General features: G+C 31.9%; 1 protein-coding gene across 5 annotated transcripts in view; it reads left to right on the plus strand.

Moving 5' to 3' along the window:
* Nucleotides 1-18537, plus strand: part of LOC117170376 (band 4.1-like protein 4) — a 286040-nt gene that overhangs the window by 241813 nt on the left and 25690 nt on the right. For all 5 annotated transcript variants that reach the window (XR_004466777.1, XM_033357134.1, XM_033357133.1 and 2 more), the window contains one exon: nucleotides 6121-6218. Coding sequence is in view for 4 of the 5 variants with exons in the window: in XM_033357134.1 (XP_033213025.1) it covers nucleotides 6121-6218 (98 nt within the window). In the remaining variant the exon portion in view is untranslated. The remainder of the gene's footprint in view (nucleotides 1-6120; nucleotides 6219-18537) is intronic.

Here is an 18537-nt window from a genome sequence, read left to right on the forward strand (position 1 = left end):
AAATTACAATTATGCTTTATAGAAAAGAAATAATAAAAAAGAATACTGACATGCTGCGTTTTTTCTGCGCTATTTAAAATGAAGCCACTCTAACAGGGTAGTAGCAGGTCAGGCAGAACCTGAAAATCAGTGAAAAGTCGGAGACTTTTATCTTACAGAAGTTAGGGTATTTCTATAAAAACTACTTTAAATAACCGTCACGGATAATAAAATTGAAATTGTTTTATTTCTTCTATTAGAGTCTCTATGCCACCCTGATACCATTCATATTCTTGTTAGTAATTTATTTGGCTTGTCATTCTATTTTTATTTCTTTTAGTGTGGTAGTTTCCTCCGGACTATTAAACTTTTAGTAAAAAAATGTATTGTTTGGTTGAAAATTCAACAGCTTTGTTAAAAGGTCAGCCTTGTTGGTTAAAAATTCAAATGATTTGTTAAAAATTAGTCTTATTGTGGTAAAACTTCAATTATTTTGTTAGAGAGTTAACCTTCTTGTTGAAATTTAATCTTTTGACATTGCGAATTTAACTGATATCTTTATTCCTTGTTTGAAATTAATGTTCTCACTGAAATTTTAAGTTCTCCATTTTTTTTAATTGATATTTTTTAGTTTTAAAATCGTTTTTTTTTTTTGGTAGAAAAAAAATCTTCGTATTTAAAATTTGCTCTTTTTGTTTAAAAATGCGACTGCTTGGTTAAAAATAAATTTTTGTGTTGAAAAATTATATTTTCTGTTTGAAAATTCTACTGTTTAACACAAAATTCGTCTTTTGGCTTGAAAGTTTAAAAGTTTGGACAAACTTTTTTACTAAAAAAATCTTTCTTTGTTGAAAATTCGTTTCCTTGGTTTTGAAATTTCAACTTTTGGATTAAAAGTTGAACTTCTTTGTGAATAGTTAATTTCCTTAAGTGCAGCTTCATAGTTTTAGTTTAAAATTTATTTCTTTAGTTGACAATTTTACTTCTTGTTCGAAAATGCATGTGTTTTGTCAAAATTCGTCGTTTTTTGTAAAAAAAATTATTCTACTTTGTTGAAAGTTCATGTTTCTAGATTAAAGATTTGTCTATTTTTGTTAAAAATTCAATTTTTTGGGGTTAAAGTTTTTTGTAATTCGACTCTTTGTTTAAAAATTCAACCATTTTGTTGAAATTCTCATTATTTTGTTAAAAATTTAACTATTTTCTTAAAAAGTCATCTTTTATAATAGAAAAGTTATATTTTTTGGTTAAAATAAATAAAATAAGGTTAAAATTGTTGTGTTTAAAATTGTATTATTATATTTATAAAAGATTTTTTGGTAAAAATGTTACAAGATTAAACTTCTAGTCTTCGAATATTGATGTTTAGGGATTAATGAAAAATTGGTCAGGGAAAAGTTAGGGAAAAGTCAGAACATTTTTGAACAGTGGAATAGCTTCGGATGTTTAGTTTACAGTACTGCAAGAGCAGGACTCGTATAAGCATGGTCTTTATTCCTTGGTATGAAGGAGAAGTTTATGACTTGTAGTTAGCAGTCCAGTCCAGTACTGTCTGCATGTCGAATTCTTTTATATTATATCTTCTGGCCATTGCGGCAGCATTTCCAGGCATTAGGCGGCACTACACCAATTGTCGGCTAGTTGATTTGTGGTTATTCATTTTAACGCGAATGGGTGCGGCATGACAAAAAAGGAGGTTTGCCTGCCTTCTGTGACTACGTCCGGAACCACCGCATGTTGCATCGCAGATCACTTTTTATACACCCAATTTTTTTAGACCGAGCCACACTTGGGAACCATCAGCGAGCGTTTGCTGCGTGAATTAAAGATACACATATATCGGCCAAATGTGAGACAAGAAAAAGGAAGTATTCTTTAACACTGATTTCGGTGTTTAAATAACGCTGAAACAAAAACAACACCCATGTGGTGTCATTTAACACTCGGAACCGGTTGAAATTAGTGCGGCATACACATTACACACCTTGTTTTTCGTTTCAATGTGTGGAAGTAACGCGTTACTTGTAAAGTTATTATTTTTTTAGTCGAGTACGTGCAACAAAAAGAAGCCTTGCATGTTCAAAGAATTTTTCCCCCTTTTTTTCCACCACAACTTTATATAGGATTGACTTATTGGGATGCATTTTTTTGAATATAGTTAATGATAGTGCGAGTGAGATACAGGCATATACAGATTTATGTTTGTAAATCTTTGCCAAGTACAGTCACGAGAACATTATATTGGAAACACACTTTTTAGACTTGTATTGGATAACTTGGTCAATTATGGACTGATGTACCTGACATTGTTGGAATTATTAAAAATCAATTAAAAAATTAATGTTGCACGTCAAACTGAATCCTAAATTACTAGTTATCTTTAAGAAATGAGAGAAACGTCAAAAGTAATATTTTTATAATAACGTTTACCACTTTGCATTGAATGATTTGTATATTACTTCCTTTATGGATGTATTTTCTTGCGTTGATTATGTATACGGCCATGCTAACACCCAAAAAGTTTAGTTTGAAGGTTAAAACTTAAAATGGAAATAATACTTGCAAATGTCATTGTCAAGCTCAAAAATTAAAAAATACTTGTTTTCAGTGTTTTCTATACCCGAGCTCGGCGTCATCCATCCCTCAATCGCATTCGACCTCTTAACCAGCATTTAAAAACAACCACCATACCCTAACTTGGAAAAACTACCTATCATTCGTAGTTGACCCCATTTCCAGTTTAAAAGAAAACACTGACTTATATTTGGACATACCTCAACTCGGCAAAATCTCCCTATCAATTATATGTATTTGAACATATTTGCAGTTTTTTAAACACCTTTTTATAGCTAGCCATACCCTAATTCGTCAAGATGTACCCCTCAATTACATTTCATCCAATGCCCAGTTTTTTAAACCCACCGGTTAATATTTGGTCATACTCTGATTCATCAAACTCTACCCCTCAATTATATTTGACACAATTTTGCAGTATTAAAAAAAAACTTATTTATAGTTGACAATGTCCGAATTCGAAAAAAAGACTTTTTATTTATATTTGACCCGATTTCCATTATTTAAAAAAAAAAAACATTTATCGTTGGCAATACCCCAACTCGGAAAAATTGAAGCAATTTTATCATGACGTGATGATCCAGTTTTTCCATTCGCGGCAAATATGAGACAAACACTCACTTTCAAAGGCTGTCAGAAACAAACTAATCGCTAGATTGACAAAAGTTTGCTTTTTCTACTTCTTTCACTCCAAGCTATTTCAAAATTATGGAAATTTGGCTGAATTCTTGCTCTTTCTTGGTTAGCTCGGAAACTTTTTTTTTCTGCCCTCGTAACTACAGTAGTATTCACTTCACCTAGAAGTGAGAGGTTGTCTTTATAATTATAGTAACTGAAAGTAAATAATTGAAGTAATTGCAATTATATTGCAGTTAGGTCAATTGAGCATAAATTCAGTTCAGTTGAATTTAGTAGTTATTAGAACTTTAATAGAATTAAGCAGAATTTATTTAAATGAAGTGGTGAAGATCATAATACATTCAGTGCAATTCTAATAACAAATAAAAGAGATTTTCAAACAAAAATTGAATAAAGTGAGTCGTGTATATTTAGTTTAATTTTCTCTGAATTCAGTGTAATAGCGTCGAATATATTAGAATTAAGTATAATTAAGGATTAAGTGAGTTTAAGTGGATTAAGTAAGTAAGATTAAGTGGATTCAGTGAATTAAGTAAAATAACTCGAAAATACGTATACGTAGGCCATAGGTTAATGAAAATAACAGAAGAAAAGGTTTGGGAAGTTCAAAGTGGGTTTATGCCAGGACGGTCATGTACGGATCAAATATTTAGGTTAAGGCAAATCGCAGAAAAAAGTTTGAGAGTAGGAAAAAAAGTTTTCTGTTCATTTGTTAACCTAGAAAAAGCTTTTGAGAAGGTAGATAGAAGTAAACTTTGGTAAGTCCTGAAAGAGTACGGAGTCAATGGATGCTTCCTACAAGCTATATAAATTCAAAATATACGGGTGGCAAAGCGAGTGTAAGATTAAATTGGAAATTGAATGACTGTTTTGATATTATGCAAGGTATTAGACAAGAATGCGTTATGTCTTCATGACTATTTATATCATTCAGGGACAAGTGTTTAACAATGGCTTTTTTCGACGAAGAAGTTGTGGATCTCTAAACAGTAAGGGTACGTGGTTTAGTGTTCGCAGATGATAAGGTTGTTATGGCAGGGTCAATCGAAGACTTGCAAAGAATGACTAAACTGAATGCAAGCATGAAGAGCATGGAGCTTAATATTAATGCAAATAAGACAAAAAGTATAATTTTCGAAGGAAAGAGTGAGAAAACAATATGCAACATTATATTCAATGATGAGAGAATTGAGCAAGTTGATAAATTCGTACATCTTGATAGCTTATTCACTAGGGACGGAAAGACAGATGAGGAGTTAGATAAGAGCATTCTACATTTGTGCCGACTGTACTGTACGGTAGCGAGGCATGGACCTATCAAGAAAAAGATAAGAGTAAAATTAACGCGATTCACATGAGATTCTTGCGCATAATATGCGGGAAAACTCTGATGAACAAAGTAAGTAACGAGATAATTCTCAAAGAATGTGGTGCAGAAGATACACTAGTTGACACATGGGAAAGAAATCGGTTAAGATAGTTCGGGCATGTTGAGAGAATGCCATATGAACGATTATCGAAACAAGTGTATCATGTAAAGTAAATGGCAGCGTGCCCAGAGGCAGACCGCAAACAGAATGGTTAGAATGTGTGAAAGAGACCCTAGTTAGAAGAGACATAAGAAGAAACAGAAACACGAGAGCTACCGTGAAAAAATGCATGGGCGTAAAAGAAGCTAGACAAGTATGCTAGGAAAAAAAGTATGGCGTCAAATAGTTAATAAAAAGAGTGTCAGTAGGCTGAATGACGCCTGAAACAAAAGACCTTGGATACTAATGAACCCAAGTGGGAAACCTCACATGAGAACTTTGTAAGGATCTTCACTTGGGGTGATTGCTAGACAGATTTATCAGCAACCTGGGTCGGAGCAGAGTGGCGAAACGAACATGTTTTTTAAATAAATATAACACGATAATTCTAGATCAATCTAAAAATTCTATAACCCCTTCCTCACATTACTTCCTTCCCCACCGAGTTTGTCACGCCTACCCCGAAGGGGAAATAGCTTAATGGTGTAATGATAATAAAAAAAGGAGGAATCTCTTGAAGTTAGCAGAATTCTTTTGGATTTGGGTGAATTTACTCTGAATTTATTACAGTTCAGTAAAGGTTTATTGAATTTCGTGGAATTAGCTTTGAGTGAAATTTGCGTGTGAATATAATGTAATTAACTTAAATTAAGTGAAACTATCTTGAATTCAGTACACATTACTGAAATAATTGAAAGTATTTGATTTTGTTATATAACAAACTTGAATATTTTTATATTGCTGGATTCTTATAAGACATGTTAAATAAAAAACATAAAAAGAAATTTTTCAATTTTTTGTTATTGCAGGAATCCAAATAATCGTAAAAGTTGCTCAGTTCATAGAAGGTTCTCGAGATTGATCGGCAGATATGTTTAAAATACAGAATGATGACTCCTCTTAGTTTTCTAATTCATTAATTATATAAAAATCTTAATGCGATTTACTTTATTTAGAAATCGAGTATTTTAATTTTTTATCTATGCCATTTCAACGTAATTATGTAGGAGAAAAGATAGATAAACATAAATCAGTGAAAAGTATACGATTGACGTCGGATATGCTTAAATCGCTCAATGATGGGCAATTTCTGGTGGATCGAATTGTCGACGCTTCGTAAAGGGAAATGTGAATCACGTGGATACTGGATATTACTGGCGAGAGTACTTAACGATGGCTTTACATGGTGAAGGAGAGAAACCACAGGCGGCCTGACTGTAAAACCAAAGTTTGCGGTTTATCCTTAACCGCAACCTGACCTTTCGGCTTTTTAGTCCTTTATAGTTTTATACATATCTCCCTTGCCAAGCTCAATTCCCAGAGCAACTTTCGAGATAAAAAGTCTGGCGTGAAGAAGCTCATGGCCCTCCTCAATAATATACTTTTTTTTCTTTTTTAGGTACCAATTCTTCCTGCAAGTCAAACAAGACATTCTGCAAGGAAGGCTCCCGGTGTCTTTCGACCTCGCTGCTGAACTAGGGGCGTATGTCGTTCAATGTAAGTTTTTTTTGTATTGATTAAATATAGGAATCTCAAATCTTAATACTAAACTAAAATTTTGGTTTGAATAATGGATGAAGGGCGATTTTTTCAATTAGATTAGGAGTACTTATTATTATATAATTGGGAAAAAATTTTCTCAGGACCGAATCTATTTCAAATCAGATTCAAAATAAGGATTTTTCAATACTCTCTTGTACACTCTTGAAATTTTGATCAAGAAAGGTCGAGATCAAGAGAGCATGACTATTGGGTCTTCAATTTTTCCAATTGTTAGCAAATAATTTTAAAAAAGGCTACTGTCCGAAAATAATAATTGTTTACAAGAAAAATGCATCAAAAATAGCTGAAACTAAAAAGTAACTATAATTAACTTTTTTTTAATACTAAAATTATCGAAGTGTCTCTTCCAGTCTGGTCATCCCAAAATTCGACATGAGTAATCAAATAATTATGATAGGTTTCGCTATTCATCCCGCGCGTATTTTCGAGACGACTAATCCACCCCGTTTTTAAACTCCACCAATTTCTCGGGACGAGTAGACGTAGCTCGAAATTATATATTTGAATTTACAAATTATATCAATTTTAAAAACAATCCTTAGTTTTTCAATATTATCTTGACATTTCGAGATTCGTGAATACCATTGTCAAGGAAAGATTAATGTAATTTCTTAAAAGACAAGACAACATATCTGTCTTGTTATTTTCCTGGCAACTTCCTCGCTCGATTATTTGAATTATAGAGTTGGTTTAAAAAAAACACCCATTCTTTATTTAAACCTATACCATTACTTTTGACTTAACTGAGATATTCAAATTTTATTTTCAGATTTATTTGAAAATTGAAAGAACCTGTTTTCACAAGAAGCCCACCTTTTATGTTTTGCTACTTGTTTTAAAATTTTCACTTTTATAAGGAAGAGATCCTGTAATTTTTATGCTGATCAAACCATTTTTGTGGTCGCAAGAATTTTTTTGAAAAATAGATTTTCTTCATTTTTCTTACAAATGGCACACTCAACAAAATGCTAAAAAAATGTTACTCATTTTTAAAGGTCTACAACAAATACTTCTGACTCTTTTATGGTATCTTGCATCACTTGTGAGAAAATTAAAAAAAATTCTAGTTTCTTGTCAGAAAAATGCGAAAATTACGTTTTTCGACAAAAAAAATTCTGGTGTCCATAATAATGGTTTGACCCGAATAAAACTCACAGGATTTTTTTGTGTAGAAGTATAAATTACCAGAAAAAGGAAAAAATAAGAATGTGGGATTTTTTGGGGAAAAAATCTATAATTGGTTTTTATCTCGAAAATTGTATGTAAAGGGAATTTAATATATTGTCCATGTTTTTCAATTTCAGGCAGCGAATTTATCAAACCAGAAAGTTTGTAGAAATTCCGTTGAAACTTGCATGACATATTCGCAAGTCTATAAACATTAGTCACACACTAGTTCTACATAAATTTATTTCCAACTCTCTAACTGGTTGACATGGCAGACTGAATAACGAGATACAGTGAGAGATCAAAAATCGTTACACACATACTACTTTTTTGTGTGTTTAGTTTGTCTTATTAGTCATGCCGTCATTCAGGCCTCGATAGATAAAAAGGTGTTATATCTAATTTGAATATATAAAAATAATTTTTTAGAATATATTTATCAATAGGCGATCGTATCAATGAAATAATAAAAATTCCTTAGCTGCCTCTAGGTGTGTTTTTGTCAGTTTACAGCCATCGCTAATAGCTAGGGGAAGTTATTAGTTATTGAATTATTATTCCTATATTTTTAACGATGGCCATAAACTCACCAATAACATCGCCTGGAGATGGTTCAGATGCAGAACCGAAGCGTTGCTATTTTAACATCATAATAAAGAAAATTTGCAAACGATATTTTTTGAACCATCAGAATATACTTAGAAGAACATTTTTATTTTAAAACGAAACTTTGCATTAAAACGTTGATGTTTTAAGTAATTCTTATCAAATAAACAATTTTTATGTTTGCAATTTTGTTCTTATAAAAGAAAAATTATTCTCCTCGAGCATATATTATTAATAAAAAACTGAGATAATTTTACAATTTTCAGTAAAATATACTATTGAATCAATAAACCTCGTTCAAAAGCAAATATTGCCTCGATTAGAATGTATATACTACAGAATATGTATCACATCGTAGACATCGTAGTATATGGTATATGCATTCACACCTTTAATGAGGTTTATTGATTCAATAGTATCTATTGCGAATGTAAAATTTATTATCAGTGTACCATCATTTTTAAATTATGAATAAAACAGGGTTTTAAAAAAATCAATTTAATTTCTTAAGGTTGGAAAAATTATGTGTAATCATTTTGTTAAGTTAATTAATGTTTTCGTAAATTGCAAACTGGAAGTTCTGTTCTTTAATATTTTACTCTGAACATAAAAATGATGTTCACTCGATGAAATGCTCTAGGCTCTAGAAATTTGATTCAATGAAGCGCACTTGAAAGAACTATGTCATCGCTTAATTGATTTTATTAGCAATGAAACGCTTTCAGTTTAATTGATGCAATTCGTTCTCGTTAAAACCCGCATAATTATTATTTTAGAGTTCTTAATTTAAAAGATTGTTAGCCTAAGGCACAAATAAGATGAACCTAATTTCAATTTCTTCAGATTCTTGTTTGTGATTCTTCCAAAGTTAGGAATTAAGATACACATCCTGTAAAATAAAAGCTTTGCCTAGGAGGTGATGGAGATTATGCAGCTCAACAATGATAATATTTTAATTAAAATACGATAGCCACAGATGCTACGAGTTCTAGAGATTGAATTGAAACCCCAGATTTTAATTCAGGATAACGATGAAAAAATTTTATGTTTTCTTAGCCTTCTTTTTCCTGACATTTTTATATCTCTAAAATACATAAACCTTCACCAGCAAAGTGTATTTTGCATTCGCCTCTAGATATTACACTCCCAGCATCGTATTTTTCGCCAAGGGGAAAATCTTATCAAACGGGTACTCGGTTTTCTTAAGAAATGTCCACAACTCGAGATTTCGCGTCGAGACGGCAGACTAAAAACAAAACCCGAAGAGAAAAAGCCTAGATACATTTCAGGATTTCAGTCAGCCTCTGTAAAGTGTAAGTACACGCACGGGAGTATCTGGGTATCGCGTCGCCGCAAAAAAGCCTCCGCGTTACGCTTATCTGCACAGAGAGATTCAAAGTCGTAGTCGTACAAATAGAGATACGGGTCTGTTTGCGTCTCATCGCACGTCAAAAGAGATGAAATGAATGCCCTTTCTTCGACACGTCGAGTCCCCTGACAACATGGGGTCATGTTTAATTTACGAAACATGACCTTATTTTTAGGGTTCGCTTTCTGGCTAAAATAAAAGCCATGCCATGAAGCAAAGGATGGGAAAAAAGTATCTCCTATGTATGTTTTGACTTCTGATAGAGATAAGCTTCAGTGAGTGTGGGCGTAATAGATAGCTACCTGCGTCCACCCAACAAGCTATATAGTCTAGGCATCTCATACGAAAAAAGGCATTTTTACCGTTTTAACTAGGTAGAGCGCGTTTTTTTTGCTACAACGGTTTATTTACTCCTACAGAAATCTTCATTTGGACCTAGTAAGGTTCTGGCTAATTTGCCTTACTTATGACATGGTCCAGATCCAGTAAACTGTCACGAGCCGCATAAGGCTTATGATGTTTTTCAGATAATTACCATGCTTAGGGAAAACTGATCGAACCCTCGCAGATATTTAAAAGAATGCCTTATTCTCTAAACATTGCAGGAACTATTCGGGGTCAGGATAAACCGTCCTGGCCGCAAATGTCGTGCTGTAAAGACTGCCTATTAAGGGCATGTGACACAGCTAAATACCTATATTACCGACCTCACTTTTTCAGTTCACTGAATGTTTTTTTGAACCTAAGAACTTTTTTTGTAAATGAAATATCAAGCTGAAACTTTGGAACATGTATTAGAGTAAAATAAAGTACGTTTAGGTACTGCATTTTGGCAGGAACTTCACTGAAAATTATTTCATCTTTTTTCCGAACCTCGACATTTTTTGAACGTTCGAACTTTTTTTGTACATAAAATATCGGTCTCAAACTTTGAAAAATGCAAGAGCCGAAAGAAAACCATTTTTAAGTACAAAGCTTAATAATAAAAGATGTAAAAAAAATTTTCAACTATCAATTCCATCGGCATCAGCCGGTAACATTGTACACGTGCAGAAATTCCAATTTGGATCTGATCGGGGCTAGATCGGGCAGTATTTGACCCAAATCAGGCTATCCAGATGGGGCCAGACTCGAAATGAAACGCGATGTCCGATCGGGGCCCAAGCGCTGTGCCCAGAGATAACCATACCTGGCCCCGTTCGGGCCCATATTAATTTTTTTTTATTCTTAATTAAAATAATATTAAAATCGAATATATCACCTCCTTAACTGAAATTTGAGATTATAAATATCAGGTTATCTGTTAGATCGCGATATGAAAAAATTGGAGTATGTCAGACACTTTTTTTCGAGCAAACGGAAAAAGTCAAACGACGCAACATAACAGCCAGCATTTGTGTATAATAAACCATTTAAGTATTTTGCAATATATTTTTGGTTTTAATTTCTAAATTGAAGTTGCTTTCGATTTCTATATTGCACCTAATTATGGAAAGTAACAAATCACCTAAAAATACGTGAAAATAAATATGTTTATGACGTCATTGTTGATCTAATTCGTTTTTACATTCAACGAATGAAATATTACTTTTGCTACTTTTCTTATAAATAAATAACCTCATTTCGAGGTTAGGTTTCATCTTAACATTCTTAATAAATTTACTTATTATAGTCTTCAACACGTAATTCAGGAATATTTTGAAGTATACTATACCTACGCATTCGTCTTGTGCTCACTTTTGGCATTTTTTCCCACTTATTTTGTCACTTTTCCAAATAATAATGGAAATATTTTTGACGCTTGACACTACGTTGAAACTTGGGCGATTTGGAGTCATCCCACTTTAGTCTCCGAACTTAATGGAGCGCCATCTACTGGCAAGATTGGCTGTTAAATCGGGGTCTAGGCGGGGCCAAATTTAACAACCACAAAATTGTGTGCTCGATCTGGCCCAAATCGGAAATACGGCAAACATTTGGCAATTTCTGCACGGGATATTTTATATGGTTAAAGTTAAAAAATATTTCAAAAACTCTCTAGACTTTAGACGATGAGTAAAAACTCTTTGTTTTACATGTTCTTTTTTCATTTGTTAAACTTTTAAACATCCTAGATATTTTTGGGAAATGTGTAAAAAATGTATTATAGTATGGAATAGTTGATGAGGAAAAAATTGCAATTCTAAAGCTAATTTTTCATTTTTGAAGCTTTTAAACACCCTGGCTCTTTTTCGAAATGTACCAAAAATATTTAGAGTACTCTTATTTAATTTTTTGGAAATAGTAGCTCATTTCTGGATGCAGTAAAGTTAATGGTGTCACATACAACGTTGTAGAGCAGGAAATTCGGTGTTAACCCAAAGCAAGATTATGCCTCTAGTTCCCATAAGTCACGAGTTACGGCCATGCAACTTTCACTCTTTTCTTTTAGACGAATCTGTCTGTGCTGACAAATCTACTTGCGACCGTATTTAAGCATTTTGGTGGCATCTTATATGCATCTGTAATTCTTTATGAATACACATTTTTTCTTTAAAATAAGCGAATTGCTTAACAAATTTTTGAATAGTAATCTTCACGCTTTTAATGTTATTCATGTGTTATGTATTTTCTTGATGACATTTTCCTCCAGAGAATATCTGTTATCGACAATGATTAAAGGAAAAATGGTCAATTAATCGATTTTACATTGTGCATTCATTATTCATTAAAATCACAATTCACGCTATTAGTTTTATAACATTTTATTCTTTCTTGTTTAAAATGCAAAAAGATTTCAACTACTCGTGAAGGACCTACAAATTATTATTCAATTTTGATGGTAAAGGAATTAATAGACAAATAACGATTTTTTTAAAGTTTGATTTTCTTTCTCTTATTTTTCGATACGTTAAACACAGTACGTGTATAATAGATTTTGACAAATATTTTCGATACATCGCTTTTTCTTAATTAATTTTTTTTTGTAATAAAAATAATATTTTAACCCTTTTTTGTTATTTTCTGTATTCAAATAATAATGATTTGTTTTATTACATGTTATTAATCAAACTTAAACAATTTAATAATGATTAATTTATAGTTTTTCCGACATTCGCTGTCAGAAACAGATCATCTGGCGGTATATTTAATAAAATTTGCACAAAATTGATACTGTTAGGAATATTATTTAAACGAAAAATAACAGATTTGTACTTTTAAAGAAATGGAGATGCATATTCCATATGTACAAAAATGCTTCAATACGGCCGAAAGTGAATTTTTCAATACAGAAAAATTCTTCTGAATGGAAAAGGAAAAAGTTGCATGGTGAAAACCCTGACCAGAAAATCTCCGATCCTCCAAAGTACACGAAAATCGATGTTCAATTGAGTTACAACAAATTTGAGCCACACAGATTCATTATGAGAATCTGTGTGGCTCAGATTTGTTGCAATTCAATTGAAAATCGATTTTGGTGTACTTTAAAGGATCGGCGATTCATTCTGACAGATCAGTCACCTGTCAAAATGATGTCAAGCGTTATTTGGGTGAAATACATGTTGATAAGCAGGTAAGTTATAATAATAATTACCTAACTTTTAATATTCTCCCATTTACCAGTGACTGTTAGTGTCTTGAAATAACAATTGTACTTGGCGTAGTATAATTTCCACATCTTAGGTTAGTCAAAACCGACATGACATTCAAACCACCAAAACCGGAATGTAAAAACGGTAAAAACGTCGTGACCGTCTGCATCTAAATTGATGCCTGTTCGAAGTAATTTCCTCTAGATTATCTGTATTCGACAAAGTGAAGTTAGCTGGTTGTTGAAGTGAAAATACTAATTGTATATGCAGACGGTTATGACTTTTTCTTTACATCCCGGCTTTAGTTTAAATGTCGACGGCCATGACTAACCTAACATTTGGAAGTTGCATTAGGAAGTTATCATTTTATTCTAAGTAACTAGTACGCACTGTTAAATGAAGGAAAGTTGAAAGGACAGCGCAGTTCAGCACTCCACAACTCTCGGCATGAACCAAATTTCAGTTTCCAAATGATACATTCATGCCCAGATGTGCAACTGCGTTCAGAGGAATAAATTTGAGACTGAAAATTCTCTCAAATGCTCTTTGGGAGACCAATGAAATTTGAGCTGCAACAAATTTAACACCAGCGTTTTCTGTGTGGGAGCTAGAGGATTAATTTTTGTATAATCTCTGGAAATTACGTCTACTTTCGTTCTTATTCATAACTTTTTTTATAGAATTAACAGACCCCAAAGTATAGGTGCAAAATTCAGAATTTGATTTTTCAGTCACTGAAAAAATTCAGTTACCTAATTAATTTTATCTTTGGACATTTTGCTCTAAAATGCCATTGGAGGAGTCAACCTTCGCAAATTTCTAGCAAATTTGGCAGAAAAAAAAACTCAAACTAGTTAAAAAGTTAAAAACTGCCAGATGTCTGAAATAATAGATCTTTGTGCATAATAAGCTGCAATGGTAAAGCTAGCCAGGTGAAAAAGTTATCTATATTTTATATATAGTAGATAAGACAATGATATTTTTCATTTGTTTTATGAACTATTCTATTTAAAACAAAGGAAAAATATCAGTGTTTTGGCAACTATATATAAATTATATATAACTTTTTCACCTGGGTACGCAAGGAAATTTATATCTCTCTGAAGAGTTTTCTAAGGACCTAAGACCTAAATGAATACTATGATTCGCTGCCTGTACCCTCATCTTTCTACTGTGCAAGCGAGTTATCGCGATTCATGAGAGACGAATGCGAAGGGACGCTATCTATCGCGCGAAACTCGTTACGATAATAAGTTCTCCGATTCACAACGAGATCCTCAGGCTACTGGACCTCTTTCAATGATGCAAGTGAAAATTAATCCGATCGCTAGCACAAAAGCGACTTTGCTAACAATGCGACTCTGTTTGCAAGAAATTTCAATCTTCTCAAATTCCCCTTTTGAGCTGTCCACAGACTTCAGGTTATCTGCGATGATTATAATTTATACGTAAAAGTCCTTTTAAATCTTTAAGGTGATCCCGATATTGTCGATAATTCAAGAACTTTATTATTTTCATAGTCTTGGCTGATTTCAAAATCTTAGAAATATTTTTGTAGAAAGGAAGGTTTTTTATAGGGTAATTTATGTATATTGCCAATTAGCTTATTAGAGTTTAGAAATTCAATTTGAGTAATGGAATGCTAAAACAGCCTAATTTCATTAAAAATTATTCTATACAGGAGACTGTTTAAAAGTTAAAGAACTGTTTAAGTTACAACAGAGTAAAAAATAATAATTTAAAATATTATACCTTAAATTCAGAAGTGGCGCTTGATTTATTATTTTTTTTAAACGCGATGCCACTTCTTCTAGGTTTAGCAAAAGAAGCCCAAGTTCACTGTGCATTTTTCAATTTATGGTGTAACATTTTTAAGTATTATTTTTTCTGTAAACCGAATAAGTTATTTTATTCAAAATATAATTTAACAAACCAGTTTGATCACCACTAAGTTCCAAAATAGATATCGCTATTAATTTATTTCATAGTTCATTTCAAGGGTGACAGTACAGAACTAGATAACCAACAAAATCGGAATTTTTCAGGAAAGCGAAAAAACACTGACCGCAAATTGGAATAGGCTCGACTGACGATTATGATAAAAAATGTAATCTTCAGTTGAAATGAAAAGTAAAAACTTACTGTGCAAGAAAGTTTAAATCTATAAAAGCTAGCCAATTCTGAGTAAATCATCCAATAATTTTGAGATTTCTATGCTCAAATGTTAAATAATATGTCTATACACGGAGAGAAATTTCAAAAGATTAATTTACGGAAGCGCGTGATTTTGAGCTCCAATTTTTACGTCATTTAAAGTCTCGGACTCTTTCATCTTAAACATAGAATTCGAGACCTGTGAGAAAAGAGGCGTGGCCTAATGCCTGAAACTTCGAGACCTACGATTTAAAGGCAAGACTTCCGAGATCTTTCTTCTCGCGCCAAAATGTAATAAAGTCAAGGAGTAGTGCCGCCAAATAATATCGCACAATTTCACTCCGCCTAGAATTGCTGAAAATATTTTTTCTACGCTCTTCGAATTTCGGTGAATCTACCCGAGTAAAAATGTTTCGACTTGAGTTCGACTTGGTTATGTTTTGAGGTCGTCTCCAAGACATCGATGTCTGGCTGCGTCTCAAAACAGAGTCGAGACATAGGCCTTCGTCTTACTTTTATGGCCACGACAGGTAAGACGGCGTTTACTTGTCTCAAGTCGAGCCTTGTCTTGGCTGAGACGTCGTTTACTTGTCTCAAGACAAGCCTTGTCTCGGCTGAGATGGTCGAGCCTTTTTTGGCTCATAAATGAGATTAAAATTGATGAATGAAAAATTTGTAATTATTAAATTAGTTATTTTTAATTTAAAAATTCAGAATGGGCGGGTCTGAACGAGTATAACCCTTAAAAATTTTCTTTAAAAAAATAAAAATTGTAACTTTCTAGAACAAAGAATCATTAACAAAGATTAGCTTTTATGACAGTCAGAATGACCCTTTTTGTTAGGACAGGTATACACTTGAAGTTATAAACCGCTCGTGTTGGGGTCATAAAAATTTGACTTAAGAGATAAATTTATGTCTCCAAGACATAGAAACTTGTATCCAAGACATAAATTGAAGTCTGGCTCCGTTTTAAAACTGAGACATGCTCAAGTCGACCTTTTCAACTTCAGCATGTCTTGATTGGGGGCAATTCAAGTTGAACTCAAGTTGAATCATTTTTACTCGGGTAGCCGCCTTTTTCCAGCTATCCTGGGCTCGCAGAATTCCTGTGAATCTAGATATGACCTTTTTTGTTACTATATTAAAAATGAAAATTCCAACAAAACTATTTATAATTCTTCTATTTTTTCCAAATCGATTTTTCGCAAAAAATATATCTCAAGAAAAAGATTCCACCTTTAAAACTATTTCCAAAAAAAGACATTTTCCCATATTTCACATCTTTTTTTAATAACATTCAATTTATTAAAAAGAATTTGAACTTTTTTTTTAATCTTTCTCAAAATAAGATGATACACCTAAAAAAACAACTAAAGATCTTAAATTTGTTTAAAAACTTCGGATTTTTAAATTTTATTTGATTGTATTTCATTTCTTTAATTTTTAATTTATTTTATTATATTTGATAACTGGTTGAAAACATTGAATATTTTTTTCAATGACGTTTTTTTTTTAAATCAATTTTTCAGCTAAAAAAATAAATAGCATGATTTAAAAATGATTAGTACTGTGAACTGTTACAGCGAATTTTGTATGTACATTTTATAGTATCCGAAAGAATCGTATTGATTTTGTAATTTCTTTCTCTTTTCTACAATTTATATTTGGAAAAATCTATGCTTTCTAATCTTAATGTCAAATTGTTCTTAATTTTATCTTGAGTACTGCTAAAAAAAACTCAAGTTTACATAAACAGTTTTATATACTTAATGATAAGGAATGTACCTGATTCAAGCAGGTACTGTTTTCTCCATAAATTTATTTACTTCAAAGCTTCCCTAAATTCAAAGTTATTGAAGAATTAAAATGTTTTGATTTCACAGAAATTTAAAATTTGGATTCTTCCGAATTCTTTTGCTTAAATTTAGAACTTTAGATTTTCTACAATTAAAATTATATAGTATCTAGATTCAAAATTAATATTCGAAATCGAAATTGTTTTGAATTTTAGTATATTTTTAACTCCACAAGTTTTATAATCGAACGTTAATAATTGTTAAATTTAATATACGTTTTCAAACGTTTCGAAATAAAACGATCTTCTGATTTCATATGTAAACAAGAATTTGAACATTGATCTCAGTAGAACATTAATAATCAGTGAAATTTTCATTTCATTAATAACTTCAAGACAGTATTAAATTGAATCTTTTTGTTTGTATTTTATTAATTTGACAGCCTGACAGATATAATAGCCCATTTCAAATTTGACTTTGATTAATAGGTTTCAAGCTAGAATATATCTTTAAATATTGACTAATGAACTCAAATGGATTTATTACGTTTTTTTCGCTTACACCTCAGCTTAGGACGTTTACAATTCCAAAATGTTTTCAAAACATGAAACTCTTCAGTACAAAGACTTTGAAATTAACATCCTTTAAAAATTTTTTTAAACCTGATATGTGACATTTCAAGTACTCTTAAGCTTGGATACTTCGATATTTCATAGCTTTTTAATTGAACTGTTTAAATTTTGATCTTTTTACTCGAAATTTTACTTTAAATACTTTGTATTCCTATATATTTTTCTCAAATTTAAATATAAAATAATTAACTTATAATACAAGAAAAAAAACGTTAAAAAATGTCCAGCAATTTCCAAGCTTTAATTTCATAAACGTATAATTTCGTAAAGTATCTGCCTTTTAGTTACTCAACCAGATTAAACTTCACTTAATGAGATCAGATTCCTCGATTTCCGTGAGAAAAGAAAGTCTATAACAACACATTAAATGAAATCTCTCATGATTTTGATTATATATCTCATCAGATAAACAGTAATAGATTACGTCTCTTTTGCAATTGAAAGTTCTAGTTCAATTAGAGGCTTTTGTTCTTATTATTTCTCGCTATCCAGCTATCTTACTCGGATTTGCCACTTATCATTACGCATTACAAGATGTACTTAATCACTTTGGTGCATACGTACTTAATTCTGATGTTATACATGTAGATTTACGCGCGCATTTCTTTCAGGCAAAACGACTCCATGGGTTCGCCAGATCGAAAGGCTAATGGAAATTAAGTGTTTTTATTCACTTGCCCGATCGTGCGTATCAATTTTATCTCGTGGTAATGACCAAGAACAGAATTAAAAGACGTATCATTTAATTATTTTCATACTCTAAAACGAGGATGTACTGAATAGTGAGGCTGCTGTTCGTGACTTGTAGGCTTATTAATTAATGTTAAATAAATCACTTTTTATTGGTGTTCAAGAAATTCAAGACAAGAAGCTTTTGAATTATCGCGCAATTAATTGATGCTGATTCAATTTTCAATTTTATTTTTTCCAGTTTGAGTCGTGTTCTGTAAGCTA

The sequence above is a fragment of the Belonocnema kinseyi genome, chromosome 3 (assembly GCF_010883055.1).
Source record: "Belonocnema kinseyi isolate 2016_QV_RU_SX_M_011 chromosome 3, B_treatae_v1, whole genome shotgun sequence".
Taxonomy (NCBI): domain Eukaryota; kingdom Metazoa; phylum Arthropoda; class Insecta; order Hymenoptera; family Cynipidae; genus Belonocnema; species Belonocnema kinseyi.